The sequence below is a fragment of the Ambystoma mexicanum genome, chromosome 1p, assembly GCF_040938575.1.
Source record: "Ambystoma mexicanum isolate Mex_15411 chromosome 1p, UKY_AmexF1_1, whole genome shotgun sequence".
Lineage (NCBI taxonomy): Eukaryota > Metazoa > Chordata > Amphibia > Caudata > Ambystomatidae > Ambystoma > Ambystoma mexicanum.
The window spans coordinates 1,204,026,376-1,204,046,916 of NC_090921.1; the positions used below are offsets into that span (position 1 = coordinate 1,204,026,376).

Genomic DNA, 20,541 nt, shown 5'->3' on the forward strand with positions numbered 1-20,541 from the left:
AGGCTAAAATCCATGAATACGCTGTGCGCGGAAATCGATTTTAGTGCACGCGGCTGGTGCAGACATTCGCACGCACACACTGTACGACAGCCGCGTGCGCCACTTTTTTGCAAAATTCTATGAATTACCCTGAAAGTTGTGCAGAATATGCATGGGAAGATTTACATGATTTCCTATGCATATCAAACAAAAACCAAACAAACATAGATATACTAACACCAGGAGAACTTTGCTCTCTAGATCTGGTTAATGTTTCAAGATATTTCCACCATCGTTTCATTGCTATGCTACACTTTATTTGTAATAAAACTATTCCTCCACTCGGAGAAGTGCAACAATTCTTTTGGAGAAAAGAATACTAAGCCAGAGGAGCGCCACATATCCACATGCTTTTATGGATTAAAGATGCTCCTAAATTTGGTCAGGACAGTGATGCCACTGTTTTACAGTTCATCCAAAAATATGTCACTTGTGAAATCCCTTATCAAACGACACATAATGATCTTCATGCATACATTGTACAATTTCAAAGACACAAATGTGGCCAATATTGTCGCCGCAAATACAAAAAGAAAGAGAAATACTACACCAAATGCCGCTTTGGTTTCCATAGACCAGTTACAGAAACAAGTGAAGTGAACAACTTCATGTCATCAGTTAGACATAATGTTAAAGGTAAATCACCTAATAACATGTATTACATAAACAGAACAGAAGAATCAAAATATATCAATGATTACAATCAAATCATTGCCTACTTATGGAATGCAAACATAGACGTGCAGTACATTGCAGACAATTCCACTGCAGTTGCATGTTATGTTACAGCCTACTTAACAAAAGCAGAAAAAACAGAGCTTCAAGACCTCTGGAATGACCTATCATCAGACAAAACACTATCTCAGAAATTGTACATCTTAGGCATAAAAATGCTCTCTCATAGAGAATGTGGCACCTACGAAGCTGCAGATTGTTTAACCAGTACTGCTTTGTATGGAAAATCTGAAAATATAGTATGGCTAAGTCTTGGTCCTGCTAAATCTAGAAAAAGCGTTCTCAAATCATATGACGACATAGAAACAATAGCCAAAAATGATCCCAACAGCCAAGATATTTTGAAAAACAATTTAGTAGACAAATACTACTCGAACAGGAGTACCACTTTGGAAAACATGTGTCTACACCACATAGCCCAAAACTTTGCATACAAAAATAATATAAAACCAGATGAAAACAAAGGTAGATATAGAGTAACAGATTGTGAAGGCAGCTTAGTGAAACTTACTAAACAAAGCTTAATTAATCATATCAAACTGTCATTAAAAACTCCTCAACAGAAAGAACTATACTACATGTCCCTGCTAAAACTTTTTAAACCATGGAGAAAAGAAGAAGAGATACTAGATAACTATGACTGCTATGAAGATGTTTTCAAAGCAAATGAAAGCACTATCACTGATGTAAACTTTATGCAGTACAAAACAATATTGCAAAATTACCAGCAACATGAAGAAGAACTCCAGGCCCAACTAGATAAGGACACTCCTGACAGTAGTCAACCTTCTGTAACAGGAAGCCAAGAACCACTGCGACAGCCACTAATAGTAAATGAGGCAGAATTATCTATGACAGAAGTAGAAAACAGCATGTGTCACTATGAAGAAGATACAGAAGACTTAACTGCACTACAATCAAAACTAAACAAAGAGCAGAACACGATTTTTGAAGAAGTAACAAAAGAAATTGTACATGGTGTACAACATGAAAATAAACAATGTACCTGCCTAAATTACAATTACAAACCTATACTACTATACGTCAGTGGTGAAGCTGGTTCAGGCAAAACATTCTTAATCAAAATCATCAGCAAGTTCATTCAACAATTGACAAACAACAAACTGTCAGCTGTTTTAACTGCCCCCACAGGTTTAGCTGCCTACATCATAGGCGGTGTCACTTTATACCGATTACTACTCCTTCCAGTAGAACACCAGAACAAATTAGATTATTGCAAAGTTTCTACAGAAGCTGCAATGGAACTACGCAGAGTTTTAAAACAAATGAAAATCCTATTAATAGATTAAGTGATCATGGTCCCCATCCTAATGTTGGCTTTGATTCATCTCAGATTGCAAGAAATACTTAAAACAAACTACGATGAACTCTTTGGAGGAAAACACATGATTGTTTTCGGAGATCTTCTTCAATTGACACCAGTAAAAGGTGAACCTATTTTAAATCCTTAACACACAAACTCTGCCGTAAAACTATTGGCAGCATAGGAAATGTCAGCCTTTGGCAACATTTCCAATACAAAGAATTAACTGAAAACATGCACCAATCTGCAGACTTCACCCACGCCAACATTTTAAAAAGTATTAGAGTTGGTGTACTATCTCAAGAAGCACAAACAATATTAAAAACCCAACACATCCATGCACTTTATCGCGATAACTCATGTGCTACGGATGTTATGCAGCAATTAACAAAGAAAAATGTCAATTGTATGGCCTTAATGCCAACTCTTGCAAGCTGTTCCAAATTCAATTAAACAATGTTAAAAAAAGAAATGCAACCAATAATTGAAATTTGCTCCACAGAAAAACTGGACGTACATGGTATTACACTACCAATGTGACAACAAGCCACAACAAGACTAAATACCTTAGAAAATAACAGCTGGGTTAGAGAAAATATTAAAATTATCCTTAAATTGTAGAGTAATGCTTAAACGTAACCTTGATGTGGAGCAAGGACTAATTAATGGAGCACTGGGTACAGTTGTTGGCTTTCAAACATACCCACGTGACAACAACATTCAGTTTGTCAATATTCTCTTTGGCAAAATTTCAGAAATAAAAAGGATAGCACGCTCAACAGCTCGATTCCTTCTCTTCAAAGACATGTATGTACGTAGAGAACAATTTTCTCTAACTCTTGCATATGCAGTCACCATTCATAAATCCCAAGGTCTTACCCTAGACAAAGCATTGATAGATATTGGTAACACAGTCTTTAAAGAAGGCATGAGCTACAGCACTATCACACTTACATACCCTTGATGGTGTATTTCTAATCAACTTTGATGCAAGTAAAGTAAAGTCAATGCTGATATTCCTTGCATTCTAGAATACAATAGACTACGTACACTATATACCCCCCATCTAAAAGCATATGCTGTTCCGCAAAAAGGAAAACGTTGTAAAAGAAAACTAATTCAAACTGAAATACAACAGAATGTGACTGCAAATCCTCCAAAAAGAGTAAAATAAGCTAATACTTCATCATTTACCATAAATAAAGAAGAACCTATTAATCAAAGTAAGTCAAGTACTTCTTCAATGAAGCATCACACACTCTGAAAAAATGACTTTGGCAGAGAACTATCTGGTTCATTCAAATTTTCTAATGTAACTGGTGTAAGTTGTTACACAAATGTAGCAATGAATATTCTATTTCAGTTGCCACCAATTGTTGACAACATTTACTTACACAGTACAGATCAATTGTGTTTGCAAATGTGTGTCCTTCATAGAAACGCAACAAACAATCCTGACAACACATATAGTGTTCATGGAATAAGACAAGAATTGGACTTTGTGCTAGAATGATGAAATTCACTATAAACTCACAAGAAGATCCACAATAATTTTTAATGTACTTACTACAAGTATTGGAAAACAAAAAATAAAATACCTATAAATGAAATCTTCCAGATTTCATACATGTGGAAACATACCTGCACTCTCTGCAACAATGTTACACAAGAAGAAATCCCTAACGAGCGCTTTGTGTATGTGTCCATACCAAATTGCAAATCCATTCCATTTCAGCAACTAGTACAAAATGCCACCGATGGCAGATTATGTACTACCTGCAATTCAGACAATCGCTCCACCTTACTAATACAAACACATAGTAAATACATAATATTAATGCTTCTGCGTTAGAATGCAGATGGTACCAACAACAACTGCAAGCTGACTGGATTCACAACGGTCAAGTATCACTTGGTAAGAAAACCTTCACAACAATAGGTATAATCTACCATGCTGGAGCCACAACCAATGCAGGTCCCTACACTGCATATATTAAAAAGAAATGTAATTGGTACGAATGTAATGATAGTACCATTACTCTAAAGCAGAGATTATCAGCAAATCTTACAAATGCTTACTTTATCTTCTTAAAACCAAAATTTTATAAATAATCTGTACTTCAACATTAACAACAATTCAAATAAAAAACTATAAACAGTTAGAATACGCCAACAGGTATCTAACTAGCCCAAAATACTATAACAACCAAACAGATAAATTAATAGCACTAAATTAAAAAAATAATTGCAGTTAGAATACGCCATCTGGTATTTAACTGCTTCAGAAATCTGCAACAAAAATGTGGATGGTTCGAATGTAATGATAGTACCATTACTCTAAAGCCGACATTAGCAGCAAATCTTACAAATTCTCATTTAATCTTCTTAAAACCAAACTTTAATAACTAATCTGTACTTCAACATTAACAAAAATTAAAATAAAAAACTATAAACAGAATACGCCAACAGGTATCTAACTATCCAAGATTCTATAACAACCAAACAAAACAAATGAATACCACTAAATTGTAACACGAAATAGACAGTTAAAATTTACCAACAGGAATCTAACTGCTTCAAAAATGTGCAACAATCCAACATATGGAACATTAAAGAGAAACAACTGAAAGGAAACAAACAAATAGACTGCAAGGCATAAAATAAGCAGTCTCGCATCGCAATTCGCAATATAATAATTGTGTTTTACTGTTTATTTTTACAATCATGTCGCAACTTTGATATGATTTCCAACAGCAAAAAAAAAAAAAAAAGATTGTGCCTTTAAACGTGCACAACGTGCACTGCAGGCGAGACAGAAGCACCAGGCTGGGCTGAAAACATTGTATCAATGTTTTGTCAGCCCAGCCCGGATGCAGCATCATCACGTGGTGAGAGGAGGTTCTCAGCCCCCCTCTCACACTCGGCTCAACGACGTCCTCAGGTAAGGAGGCTGCTAGAGGAGGTTTGGGTAGGGGAGCTGGGCCTTTTAACAATGTTGTCGGTGCTGGGTGTGAGTGTCCGAAGATAATATTTCTCCCGCCCGTTGGAGCGGAAGAAATATTATTCTCAGCCACACCCAGCACCCGCCGTATTAACGCAGCCTGCTGTTCGTAGAAGGCCTTCTACGGCCTGTAGTTCGGGCGGGAGAAATAATATCATCAGACACTTACACCCAGTACTTGCCTCCGTAATAACACAGCCTGCTGCCTTCTAGGATCAGCAGGCTGCGTTATTAAAAAAGGGTGCTCGATGTTAGAGAGCACCTCTAACACCCAGCACCCGCCGTAATAACTCAGCCTGCTGCTCGTAGAAGAGGTCTTCTACGAGCAGCATGGTGCGTTATTACAGCGGGTGCTGGATGTTAGAGTGCACCTCTAACACCCAGCACCCGCCGTAATAACGCAGCCTGCTGCTTGTAGAAGGCAGCAGGCTGCATACTTGCCAACATTCTGTGACCAAAAAAAAGTAGGATTTTTCACGTTTCATTAATAATAGTTCGCATAACAATTACATCACAGCAAAATACAAAACATACATTGTTGGCACCATTGAAGCATTCTAAAATACACAACCCACCAGGCAGCACATGGAAAGATGTTCAAATTACTGTATAATTCTGAATGGTACGTTCACACCAAATTCAATTACGAGTGTGATCTATGGGTGTAATATGCTGCGGTGGTTGCGGTCAGGGCTTAGAGTCTTGGGTGCATGGCCTACGGCCTTCGGCCATGCACCCAATACCGGTTTTTAATGCCTGCTAAAAAAATACCGCCACCGCCTTGGAGGAAAGGGGACTTACCGCCCTATTCCAAGGTTGGCGGGGCGGTAATTCCCCCTTCCCCCATTGCCCTTCCTCATTCCTATTTTTGCCTCATAGGGCATAATGGGAATGGGGAAGGTTCTAATTACGGTACCGCAAATTGCGGTACCATAATTAGCACCCTGGTCCCTTTGCGGGTTGGTTTTTAACGCCTGCTAAAAAGCAGGCCTTAAAGTACCAACCCGCAAAGGGACCTCGTAATCAGGCGGTAAGGGTTAACGGTCACCGGTACCATTACCGGTGACCGTTAACCCTTACCGCCTTTCGTGTAATGAGGCCCTATGTCTTTTGTTGTTTTTGGATGTATTGTTTTTAGCAGAAGATCTGAGAACGAAAGGTGGGGAGGAAAATGAGGGAAGAGGAACCAAACACTAATATGGAGGGGTAGGAGGACAAGGGAAAATGTTGCGTGTGTTTTATTTCTAAGGTAGTGGGCAGTGTTTCTCATGCTCCTTGATTACAGCAGTGGTGGTGTCTCTTGGGGAGGAGGGATGCCATTAGCTGATGACATTTTAAGATAAATAGCAGTTTTGCTAAAAGTATGTACTGTGTACTAGATCTTTTATGGATAATGAGTAGGAATGGGTGTTGGAGCTGTGCAAGGGAAATTTTGAAGTTGAAAGTTCCTAGATCAGTAGAAAATGCAGTTCTGAACTGTCCACGAATCAGAGATCTTATTGTGAAGGGTGTACAGGTTCTCGGACATGTCATCATGCCGCGTGCAGGCGCATGGTCATGTGGCACTGTACGGAAGGTCTGCTATGAAGTCAGATGTTCGTAGACGTCTAAGGATGCAAAACTAGCTGAAATAGTTGCAAAAAGTGTTTGGAAGTGTTGAAAAAGATTCCAGAAGGTGGGACATGGTAGAGTTTTAAGGTGACACTTTGTAAATTGGACGCACGCATTGCTATATTGGGTAAGTATGATATTAGCAAGTTGTAGGAAAATAGCATGCACTGGTAAAAACCTATGAAGTTTACTGAAATAACATTGTCAAAGGGGCGTTATGGTTAAGTTGCAGTAATAAAAACCTATGAAATTCAATGAAAAAACTTTGGTAAAGGGATGTTATGGTTAAGTTGCAGTAATAAAAACCTATGAAATTCAATGAAAAAACTTTGTTAAAGGGATGGTATGGTTCCAAGTAAAAACAAAAAAAACCTGAAATTCGCCAGTTATGGTAAGCTGAGCAACCATAACTCATGCCACCACCGTGCATTGCTAAGACTAAACCCAGGACATCAAAGATGACATCACAAATGTCATTGATGACATCACTGATGACATCACATGTCTGACTCGCTCTTTTTTTTTCCTTTAGTGATATATCTAATATTTGTTGGATATATCCAACAAGAAAAGAGATTGGCAGAGGAGAGAGGGAGTCTTTAAGTAATCCACACTAATCCCAAAGGTGTCATGCATGCAAGGTTCAGTGTTCCACAACCATCATGAAGCTGTCATACAATTAACTTGGAGTAATCACCATCAATCCTGAAGTTGTCCTGGAGTCATCCTTTACTAATCCACACACATCCTGTTGTTGTCATATAATCATCATGGAGAATTTACAATCCATCCTTTAGTAGTCATAGGGCCTCATTACAAGCATGGCGTTCCGGGAACTACGGTACCGGTAAGCATGCCGGTACTGTAGTTCCCGGACCGCCATACTACGAGCTCTGGTCGCGGGTGCCTGTCAGCAGACATGTCCAGTAACAGCCCAAAGACCTCGCTGAGGCTTGGGCTGGTGAGCCGTTACCAGCAATATCCGACCCCGACTCAGGGGTTAACGCCACAGTCCTCTAATTAAATAATGCGCACCCTTTGCACATACTTCAATATGGCGTCAGATGGTCTCCCAGAACTATCTTGGATTACTCCAAATCTTCCTTTTTGACTTGGACTGCCACTGTGGGGGTGCAAAGTGTCCATAAGGCAAAGTGAGGCTGAAAAAACAAAATAACTGGCAAACAAATACATAAATACCTTCACAAATCCTAGAAAATTACACATATTTAAATATATTTTGTGAGGTGTTTCGACGATGAATTTTACAGCTATTGTTAGCCTTTTTACATAAATAATTGCAATGGCAACCTTAACATCTCGCATTATATTTGAATGTACTAAGACCCACTGAAGCAGCAGCGCTTTACAATCAGATACGCTGTATAAGTAGACAAAAGGGGGCCTAAACATTAAGGAGACTTTACGAATGTACTTGGATAATGTAGCAGCCTACAGGGAAAGGATCCTTTTATTCAGCCTGGACATAATGTGAAAACGGTTGAATCACTGTTGTCTGGCTCTTATTCTTCAACCAGAAATCGCGTTGCTGGGCAAAAACATAGCCATGCATCATTCGTAGGTAACATTTAAGGAAATTATTGTATCCTGCTAATTTTATTTGAAAATATATGTCAATAAAATGTCAAACTGTAAAAGATTCTTCATGATAAATCCCAAATCTCTTTGCATCAACAGTGCTACTGTGAGACATCTGAAAATTGCTTCAGCAGGTGCCAACCCTCCAAAGCCAGATGTGGCTGCCTAAAAGTTACTGTAATGCTGAGGTTCCAGAGGACATTGTGTGTAGTTACATAAAGATGCAGACTTGACATAACCTGTAACCGAATTTAATAGGTATTCATAACTTACATGTAGGTCACATTTTGCGGGTAACCGACACGCTCGGCTTCCTGTATCTGAGACTTGCTGATATCAATCCCAACCACCTTCTGGAAATGAGGCGCCAAGGCACGCGTGGTTTGTCCGGTACCACAGCCAACATCCACTGCCAGCTCAAATGGTTTTCCCTTCTGTAGGGAGGCAACGCAAGAGGTAAGCATGGCTTTAGTATTCTATTGAAAGGGAACAATAACAAAAATAACATTGACAGTCAATCCATCCTACCATCCATTCTGCTTGACCCTACTAAGTAACTTCAAGAGACTTTTAATTTTGCCTCATGATATGAGATGATATGATATGGCATTCGTAATGCGCCTATACACAAGTGTTTCAAGGCGCGATGAGGCAAGGAAGGGGGAACTGAGGGAGGACAGAGACAACGATCTTACTAGTTCAAGTGACATTGAGCGAATGTGCAGGGGACTCAGGAGGGGAAAAGTGCCAGGTGAAAGGGGGGCAGCACTGTACATGGGATCAAAAGAATAACAAGAAATGAGGCCAGCAGGTGGCAGGTGCAAGGGTATGTACAGACAGCAGGTGCCCAAAAGTGCAGGTTGGGGGACTGTAGGGTTTTAGCTACAGACCCAAGTGCAAGTGTTGCCGCAAGGGAGTGCGTGTCATGAACCACCGGATGCGTTCCTTATGGACTTCGTGGTCCCTGACCCATAGGGGACTAAACTCAGTAGTACTCCCAACATGGACGCTGAACAGAAAACACTGTTTGCCAGTCTCTGCGTTGTACGCTCTGCATTCTACAAAGCAGACACGCCCCCGTGGCTCTGCGCGTCTCAACGCTACCGCTTGCATTAGTCAGATGTGTGCTGATGTAGTTCGTGCAGCGACTTCCACTGATTCCTGGTTCCTGGTCCCCTAATTTACCTCCTCCTTCATCCTCCCCTTTTGTCCTCACCTTGCATTCCTGGATTTCCTTTGCACTCGTCCTTCCGAGTGCGCTCCTTGCCATTTCCTGGACTTGTTTCTTAGACATCTGAACGCTGACTGGAGACGGGTCACGAACCGCACGCTGGAACCCGAGGACCCACGCACAGGGTTATTCAAAACCCGAACTGTGTGAAAGAAGACTTCTTCGAAGATCTCGAACAAACAACACAGACAGGTGAGAAGGGGGAAACCTGTGACAGTGCGGGTGTGCAACTGGGCGGGCAGGGACCTGAGCCCGAAATCAGAGGGTAGCCAGGTGACCAGTGCAGTATCAGACAGGAAATCAGCAAGGGAGAGGAAGAGAGAAGGCAGAAGCAAAGAGGAAGGTCTTGAGGTGCTTCCGGAACTGGAGATGGTTCTCCTCAAGTTTCAGAGAAGCAGGGAGGCTGTTCCAGAGGGAGGCCCCAGCCGAGGAAAGAAATCTACCAACAACTCGTTGCTTGGAGAAGTGACTGACCATGAGGGAGTTGGAGGTGGAGGAGCGAAGAGCTCGAGTAGGAAGGTATTTGCGAAGAGAGAGTTGGAGGTATTGAGGACACAAGCCCCAGAAGGCCTTGTGAACAATGCAGAGGGTCTTGAACATAATCCTTGCAGCCACTGAGCACCAGTGCATACCATTGGTTACCTTTTAGTGCTCACTGAAAAGAGTGATGGTTAGTGCTATAGAGAAATGTCCCATCCTTGGAACAAAGCGCTTTCTCATACTGCCCACATCTCAACAGACCCTGGGAGGCAGGGGATAGAACGTCCTTTAGCGGGTATGGCTAAAAGAGTTCCTATCTTCTGGGCCAAAAGTCTGCGTAGGTTACCAGACTGGGAGGTGCCACACTAGAAGAGAAGCACATCATCACTGCTCTCTTCCTTTTCCATATATCTCTCTGGTGCCACTGGAATAAACTGCAGGTGCCGGATAGGCAGGGCAAGGGACCAGTAATAGCAGCATGTGTGTCTTCCACTGTCTCCATGATGATCCTACCTCACCCACCACCATAGTCCTGCAGTACATGACTGCCTGGTATGTAAGCAGGTAGGACACAGAGAGTGCAGGGTGTTTGTGTTCCAATATAACAGCTCTCTAGCTGTCCCGTAAGCTTCAAACTCACTGTCAAAACCAGCAAGGCCGGGGCAGGGCTTGGCTGGTGAAGCTTTTTGATTCTTAAATCCTCTATTCTGGTCAGTTGTGCACCTTCCTAAAGTGTGCTTTTGGAGATACTCAAGGAGCACTGGAAGGCTACATAGAGTGTCCCACTGAGGGTCTAGGCGAACACTAATAAATCAATAGCAGCTGTTTGCTACTGACATATGTACTCTTACAGGCATCTCTGGAGCAGAGTGCACCAACTGTAGGATAGTGTACAGGATCATATGGTCTTGCTGTTCAATGTATACGTAATGGAATATTTGTATTTATATTTATGAGAATGATGGATGTCAAATTCGATTGGAAAAGTCTTACAGTGGCAGATGTCAGAGGCATTCCAAAATAAGGATGCCTGTCCACCAGCACAGAGATGAGAAACTTGGTTAATCCATTTATGAGGGTATAAAAAAAGAATGTGACATAGACCAGGGACAAAACAAATAAAACAGAAAAAATCAAGTACAAAGGAAACATCAATCTAAGGGAGTGAGGGGGAAGTGCTTGAAACTAAAGAGGAGTATTGTATAAATAAACACAATTAAGTAATTAGGCATCACTGGAGGGAGTGGTGGGGTCAGCTAGGAAGATGGAGGAGAAGGTTGGGGGATCACACTCGTTAGCAAGTGAGTGAAGTTCAAGCCATTTAAGACAAGCTTTGAATAATTCCACAGTTCAGCTGGCTTTGATTGTGACCGGCAGCAGGTTCTAGGGAAGCGGAGCAAACAGGGAGAAAGAGCAAAAGTGAGAGGGTGGAGGGAATGTTGAATAGACAGAAATACAATCAGACAAGTGTAGGGGCAGGCCCCTAATCACCTCAACCTAAAGTGGGCCCAACACCTGATGAACGAGTGCACATTTTGTACATAAAGCAAGTTTACTGTACAATCATCTGGGAAACAGCTAGATGACTCTATTAAGCCAAACTAATCCAAGTCTCATCCAACCACATAAGTTGATACATTATATACAACTTATTTTGCAACAGTCAAAACACTCCCATCTATTTTATTACAATCCACCCCCGCACATGATTGCGCAACACATGTATAAAGAAATCCCATCTTTCTCCAATTCTTCTATTCTCATTGGCCATCGACTATCTTAACTAAACCGTCGGATTGTATTCATACCACACCTTGGAATTCATCTGTGGTAGGTTGTGACATCATGACATAATAAAACATTTGCATTCCAACATAATTCATTATGAGTAAAAACTGGCCTGAGCCCTCTAATCTCAGATATAATTGCACATGGTTTGCATAGATGCTTCGAGAAACATGATGAAAAGCTGAGTAAACAAGTTCTCTTTGAACTGACTATAGCTACCCCTCTGTCCTGGTTTCATGCACCCATTGAAACATTCTAATCTAAATGACTACCATTTTAACATGCACAGCCTCAAGTTTCACCGTAAGAAAACAATTGAGTATCGGACACTGTGGCCTCGGGTGCCACTTCACCTCACAATCATTAATGGTCAAAGCAAATGGCAAGATCCCTCTGCAAGACTTCCATTTACTAGATAGATTACATCTGTTCCCTGCAGAACTATTAAGTCATGTACATTGTGTACCACTTCCCAGCTTGCCATCTGCCTAGTTAATCATTGTTCCCCTCCCAATGCTCAATCCTGCATAGCTAGATTTTCCCAGCTACCTGAGAGTCAACACACAAACTGCTGGCTTCGAAATCTAAATCCATATCTAAAAGCCCACTACATGCAGATTTATAAATTCTCTTTGAATGGTCCTTAGTGGGTATGCAGGTTTAATAAATATCATCTCTTCTTTACAGTGGGTTCTTCAGGACAGGCCCCCTTCTTCACATGTACATTAAAAAATTCCACATCTCTGTTTCTAAGCACTTCAAAGCACACCATGTGTGAATCGTGTTCATTTTTCATTTGGCAGTTTTATGTGTATCAACTTTAAACAAAAGTAAAACAAAAGTAACATATCCCATCCACAATGAACTACACTGGATACATATGAAATTGTATCATCGTACCCAGTTTGCCGCACCTCAAGGGGGACTCTTCCTGACCACTCCAACATGAGCCTCAGAGATAAAGTTGGAGACCTAAATGAGTACAGTCTCAGTGGAGTGTTTACTATGAAAGTCAGATTGCAGTGGATTTATAATTGAGATGTTTCTAATAAATCATGATTGAAACTGTAATGTAATGTTAGATTACAAATGTGATATTGTTTTTATTTTTGTATTCAGTGAAAAAAACGTTGTAAAAGGGAATTTATGGTTAAGTTGCGCTACTAAAAACCTATGAAAATCAGTAAAAAAAACTTAAAGGAACGTTATGGTTCGAAGTAAAACTGAAAACCCTGTGAAATTTGCAAGTTATGGTAAGCTAAGCAACCATAACTTGCGCCACCACCGTGCACTGCTAAGACTAACACCTAGGACATCGAAGATGACATCACACATATCATTGATGACATCACATGTGCATTTACTTTTCATGAAAAGTCTGTACAAGGGATTATTATTATAATGTTGACAAAAAAGTGTCAAGGATCATTGGAATAAATGTCATGAGCTACGTAGTGCATTAAACAATGCATTGATATAAATAGCATTCTTTTATGAAGTTCTTTCCAGTATACTAAGCTACATACTAAGCTACTCATGTATAAACATAAGCATTGTGTGCAGCATACATGATGGAGATGGAATATTCATAATCTTACCATGTTGAATAGTGAAATGATAAATACTTTCTTATTAGAGTTTTGCGTACTGTGCAACATGTAATAAGTAGCTAATAAAACCCACTTACTACATAATTTCATTATTACATACAAAACAAAAAGACACAACAACACATACAAATATGAGTATATACAGGGAAAGTGAAGTAGGCAAAAAAGCAGCAGTAGTACCAGAAAATGTTCATAACCTAACTGATTATCTTTAGGCAGAGAAATGATTGCTCTGTTTCAAAGCTGCTACTTCCCCTATGTATATGTATCACATGATGTGATTGGACCCTAAGGAAAGTAGTGTGAGTACAATGTATACAAATATGAGAATATACAGGAAAAGTACAGTAATAAAAAACAACAGAATTATCAGAAAGTGCTGATAACCCTACTGATTATCTTCATGCATAGAAAGGATTGCTGTCTTTCAAGCCTGTGTCTTCCACTATATATATGTTTCATATGATGTGATTGGACCCTAAGGGAATTACTGTAATTACTAGAAGGATAAGTCTACAAATATAGTACCTTTTGAAATTTTAGTTCCTGACGTTTACTGAAGAAAACCATGTGGCCTAGATATGTCAGTAAAGGAAAAAAGGGGGTTCCAGACATGTGATATCATCAGTGATGTCATCAATGACATTTGTGATGTCATCTTTGATGTCCTGCGTGTTAGTCTTAGCAGTACACGGTGGTGGCACGAGTTATGGTTGCTTAGCTTACCATAACTTGCGAATTTCATGGGTTTTTCGGTTTTACTTCGAACCATAACGTCCCTTTAACAATGTTTTTTCACTGAATTTCATAGGTTTATAGTAGCGCAACTTAACCATAACGTCCCTTTAACAAAGTTTTTTTCACTGAATTTCATAGGTTTTAGTAGCACAACTTAACCATAACGTCCCTTTAACAAAGTTTTTTCACTGAATATAAATATAGATAATGGAAATGTGACAAATGTTTACTAAGACTCCCTTACCTTACATTTAAATACCATAGAAAATACTAAACCCCCTGCCCCGCTAGTGATTTTGATGTCTGCGGACCGTGCGCATGTCGGCAGGCGCACTCGGTCACCATCAGCACTATCGAAAAACTTAGAGGGTATCTTCCATTATTGTATCATACAATAAAAACACACAAACATATTCAAAAAGCACCACACACATACATTACATTTAATAATAAATAAAACGTGGAAACTGTATATGTAAGACACCAACCATCCACTGAAGTCGCATTTCCAATATAATGGAATATACCAAAATAAAATAAATATGCCTCCAACTGAATTACCACACAGACATTGCACAGCAAGAAGCAACATCATACTTACACACCAGTAACAGCAAAAGTAAGTACACTACATTTATTTCATATAGTTATACATTTTCTGTATTATGTACACTAAAAGTAATATTTTTTTTTTTAACACAGAAATGTCCAGTGCTTTGGAATGGCTGGAACAGAATTTCCCAGGAGATGAAATGAGTGAAGAGATTGATAATAATGGGAGACACAACATTTCTCTATATAAGCCAATTAATAACCATTACTTTTTATGTACTTAACACATTTTTTTAACAGACCAGACAACCAATAAAACTAATATACTAAAAGAGATACTAGAAGATCCTCTCAAACAAATGGAACTGAAAATGGATTTATTACTACAACACTTCAATCAACTGAAAGAGTGTATTGTGGACCACATTAAAGAAAACATTAAATACCACTGTCCCACATGTACCTGTTCCCCCTTCTCCATGTCCCAGCCAACTATCCCCAAATCCTCCCCACCAAGAAAAACGGTACTATGAAATTTCCATCCCTTCCTCCCCTTCCATACATCATGTCCAAACCCCTAATTCCCCTGTATTTGTTTCAGTTTCTGCTTCCCCCTCTCTTTCCTAATTTTTCTACTGTTAAACAATAATAACATTTTAAATGTGTTCTTATTATATGCCTGTGTCTTATTATTTTTTTTAAAAGGCAGTCAGGGTGTCCGCGGACAGCGCGGCTGTCCGGGGTGTTCTCAATTAACCAACATGAGGGTGTGCTAAGGACATAGTATCTGTTCATACTGTCCGTAATTAAAATGGAGGTGTCCTTAGAACACACAAGATGTCTGCCTGTCCATAATTAACCAAAATGGGGGTGTCCAAAGGACAATATACCTGTTCGTACTGTTCGTAACTGAAATGCCAATGTCCTCAGAACACACAAGATGTCCGCTTGTCCGCAATTAACCCAAATGAGGGTGTCCTAAGGACAACATACCTGTATGTAATTTTCTTAATTAAAATGGAGGTGTCCTTAGAACACACAAGATGTCCGCCTGTCCGCAAACACCCAAAATAAGGGTGTCCTAATAGCACCCTTGCTGTTCGTAATGCCCACAACCAGAATTAATATATCCGTAGAACACATATCCCGTCCGCCTGTCCGCAAAGTTTTGATGCACATTTATTTTTTTTGGGGAGTTCAACATTGTTCGTAGAACACCCGCGCAAATGCGCATCACACATTTGGGTCCTACGAACATCACGCCTCTCTGCAACTGTCCGCCCCATGTGTGTCACACTTTTAATTAGTTCGGGGACCCGAATACTGTCCGTAGAACACCCGCGTGCATGCGCACAGCTGGCACTGCGCAGTTGGTGTCCTGCGGACAGCTGTCCCATTTGTGAATGTGTCTGCGACATCATCATGTGACCGCACCCACGCTGAGCGTCTGTCCTCATTTCCGGACACTGTACGGGTCCCCGGACATTTAAAAAAGTACTTTTTGAGCAATCCAAGGTATTTTACAATAAAAGTTCACTATTGCACATGTCCCAGACAATGTCCCAACTGATCTACATACTTTTTGGAACTTTTTGAGCCTGTTCTTAGTGTTCGAAGTGTGCGGGGACGGCGCGGGTGTCCACGAAGCACGCCCCAGCACCCCTATAAAAGGCCACACCCCAGATCTGATCCTCATTCTGCTTTTGGATTTCCAAGATTTACAACAGGACAATTGTGCAGGTTGCTGTTCTTGGTTCCTAGTTCCTAGTTCCTAGTTATTAACCTTCCAGGTGGCATCCCAAATTGCATTTGCTGCTACTGCCTCAGCATCAGCACCCCCACCCCCACCACCACCACCACATCCCTAAGGGCCTGCAGAGGGGAACAGGCGTGAGGATGCAGAGGAGACGGATGGAGAGGATGAGGTAGTGGAAGTCCCTACTACTAGCACTTATCGTGAGTCTTGGGTGTGGTGGTTATTTACCAGCATTGATGGAAAGTCAAAAGCTCAAGCGAACAAGGTGATCTGCACTCAGTGCCGCATGGTGCTGAGTCATGGCAAGCCTGGTTCGTATAGCTTTGGTACTACATCAATGAAGCGACACCTAAAGTCATTCCACGGTGGGGCTATTCGTAAGGTTGTACCTTGCGATAAATGTAGTAGGTTGAGTTCCTCTGCAGCATCCTCCATTTCCACTCCTGTCACCACAAAAGACACTCCTGTGGGACAGTGCATCCCTCCAGCTGCCTCACAGGCCATTCATGATGCTGTTGACCCTTACCTTTCGAGGGTCACAAAATTGTGCATGTACTGTGACGCAGTACTCTGCAGGGCGGAGAACCTTCGGACTCCTTTCGAGACTGCGGTCAAGGAGCATAAGAAGGTCTGCGACCTACCTGAATAAGGCCCACCCTACATCTTCCTCTCTCCACCTGCCCTTTCTTATCCCCGTGGTTGGTGTCCCTTCCTTACCCTCGTTTCCCCTCCTTTCCTTGTGTGTCATGTTTAAAAAAAACCAAAAACTATAAAACAACAAAAACACAAAAAAACAAAGGCTCTTTTCAGAGCCGCCTTTCACAGTTTAAAAACAGAAGTGACAAATAAATAGTGCAGGGCCCTGTGTATTTTTTAGAAGTCCGCGGACATCTGAAATCTGTGCAGTGCTGCCCTGGAAGTGGGGCTCTGTAAAGAGGCTTTTTGTGCATTTTTTTGTGTTTCGAAAACTTCAAATGGTCAACACCTACTGCAAAATGGATTGCTCTAATTCCAAAAAAGGTTGCAATGCATTTTGTACATTTTGCCGAAAAATCTGATTGCCGGCATAAGTAAGATGTACTCCATCTCTGCAAAAATTGTGTGTGCTACAAAACATCATGTTTTCATTCTGAAAAGAGGACATACCAACATCTCTCAAAAAGGCACAAACAGCCTTGTTAACATTGCGCCTTGCTTTCTCCATTTGTGGACCAAATGAAAAAGAACGCAGCCACATTTGGCTATGCGCAATACAGGAAAGAATTATTCTGGAGTTTGGATACATGTCCATGACTTTCCCAAGTCCTTCTTTCATTGCAAATTGCAAAGACATTCCAGACACATGTCCTAAACTGTTCCCTCCACAATGGATAATAATAATGTCTGGATGACGCTGTGTCACCAAAGAAGCACAGAGAGGTACCAAATCCACCCACTTCATTTCACGCACTCCATGCCAGTGCACTTCCATATGAGAGAATCCAAGATGTGCAGCCACTCCACAGCGATCTGCATGCACCTCCAACAAATCTATCCACAAATCTCCCAAAATCCAAACAATCTGGTTTCTGAAACACAGAGCCATAGCTATCTGCTCTTCTATCAGGAAAACAACCTTATGGCAAACTCTCTCCTTACACAACACACCCAGTAAACCTTATTGACCAATCCCTTGCTCTGCTCATTTTCATTTGCATGCCACTCAACCCCAAAATCCCTGTATGTAATACGTGCTGTCTGCGGGCAAACCGAAAAATTTGAGCCTGGGGGATGAAAAATTAAATAGTGTGCCCCATTTCCCCTTTGAGGTTGGCTCTAAAAAGAGCCTTCTTTTAGTTTTTTTTTGCAGATGCTTCAGAAACACCTTTTATTTTCAATGTTTTTCTTTTTTTTTCGTATATTTTCCTCCAAAAATCTTCACATTAGCTTCTCCAAAGCAACCCTTAAGTTCCAAAACAGCATGGCATTTCCCATAAAAGATAAAGAAATGCCATCTTCCTTAAAGTATTCAACGTCACCAGAGTCAATGTTGTCATTGTTGCAAAACAACATGCCCGATCTAGTCATAAAACCAAACATGCCTCGGTTGACTAAGCACCTAGCAACATTTTGCTGATGACAAAAAACAGAACCATTGTCCCATATTGCCGTAGGTGTCAACCCAGAAAAAATAACCTTGGCATTTAGAAGGATTGTCTGAATTGAATTTTGCAGATCTTGCAACAAAGTAGGGCCACTAACATAGCCCAAATGCACAGCACCAGAGTTTAGGACAACTACATGTGGACTATGAAACCTAGCCACATCCTGACAAACTACTAGAATTCCCTGCAAATTCAAATCAGGCAGAGTGCTCCACACCACATCCACTCCTTTTGTGTCAAAATGGTTAGCCACATTCCTAGATTTTGCATACTGCTCCAAACTATTCACAAACATATCTCCAACCACCAACACCCTGACTTTCTGCACCTCTGCCATCTTCACTACACACAGCCTCTCTCAATACGAAGCAGAACCTCAGCACCTGATTGGCTAATCCTCAAAATACACTCCCACTTCATGCTCGGAAACCCCTGATGTGGCATGCCCTGTCTACGAACAACCGCGCTCTCCGCGGAGTGCGTAAGTAACACTGGGGCAGCCCTTCTACCCTTTCCACTGCACTCTGTGCAACCACTTCCTCATTGGCTACTGTTAAGCAGTCACACAACCATCCACCAATCACATCCAAGAACTCTACATCTAACTCTGTCATCACAGATCAGCACTTTAGATGTACTATTGATCAGTCTCAGTACAATTCGGATGTCACTGCAAAGGACCTACAGCAACAACTACTGTAAAACTTCCCAAGATTTCCACTTGCAGATTCAAGCACATCCACATGCATGAACACAGACTACAGGTATGAATATTTTCTACACAGTACATGTACACCTCTTCTAGAAATACAATACAGCCCGGGAGCATAACTCAGCGGCGACATGCGAGCCATGAAAGCAAGACGACACGAAGCAACACAGATTCAATCCCCGGGTCCGCGCTTAGAAACCTCTGGATGTTTAAGCGCGTTATAAATACGCAACTAAGACAAAATAATTATGCAACTAAAAAACAAACAATTCCTGTATCAGCGTCTCGATGCCCGCGGGCTGTGTAAGCGTTTTAAAAATGTGAAACAAAATAAGTAAAAATATGAACAGAGTAAATGCCACTGACCCTGTATATACTGTAAAATGAACTTACTGTCATTTCTCCCATCTGCTATGATGAAGTGTCACTTGCAAAGCTTTCAGCTCTCCAAATTTTTGGTTACACACACACCTAGCTAAAAAAAATATTGTTTCATATTATAAGATGTGGAAAATAACAGTATAATTATGAAAAAGACTGTCCAGTGTGTTATAAAATTACACGCAGCCGGGATGAGTACATACATCTTCATTCAAGCACACACACAGACAATATAATTAGAAAGACTCCCAGATCAAACAACACCCCTGGCTCTATATCAAATCCTTCTGCTTTATTACCCACACCTTCACAAAGGCATACATTGAATGCTTTTATGTACAATCTCTGCCATTTACCCTGTAAAAATAGCACAACATGCATATGATTATTTCTTCGATCTCTTAACATCCTTTAACATAACATTAAAAAAACAAGTGTGCTCTATATTTATACTATTATACCCATTCGAAAAAAAAAAATCAACGAACAGATTCTAAATAAAATATACAGGATGCACATAGGCAAAGAAAAGTGCAAAACAATGTCTACATTAACAAAAGTGCTATAAAACACATATGCACTAACTTCTTTCTTTTACACTTTCAGTGAACACCACTCTCCTGAAAAGCAGTAGCGTCTGAAGTACGAACAAGGACTTAGAAGAAACCTACTCTTTCCATACAAAAAAGTAAGTACAAAACTGACTTAATGTTCTAACTGTTACTCAAATACACTAGAATTTTAGTGTTGTAGAAGAAACAAATATATTAACCCTTTACCATTAGATGTAGTATTAGTGCTTCCCCTTGCCAGTTGCATACTTTATATGTCAACTGGAGC

The 20,541-nt window shown here is 40.6% G+C and overlaps 1 protein-coding gene across 1 annotated transcript in view; it reads right to left on the reverse strand.

Moving 5' to 3' along the window:
- LOC138535347 (uncharacterized) overlaps positions 1-20,541 on the reverse strand; it is a 289,703-nt gene that overhangs the window by 132,271 nt on the left and 136,891 nt on the right. Inside the window, exon 2 of the mRNA XM_069641292.1 lies at positions 8,583-8,743. Coding sequence (XP_069497393.1) covers positions 8,583-8,743 — 161 coding nt within the window. The remainder of the gene's footprint in view (positions 1-8,582; positions 8,744-20,541) is intronic.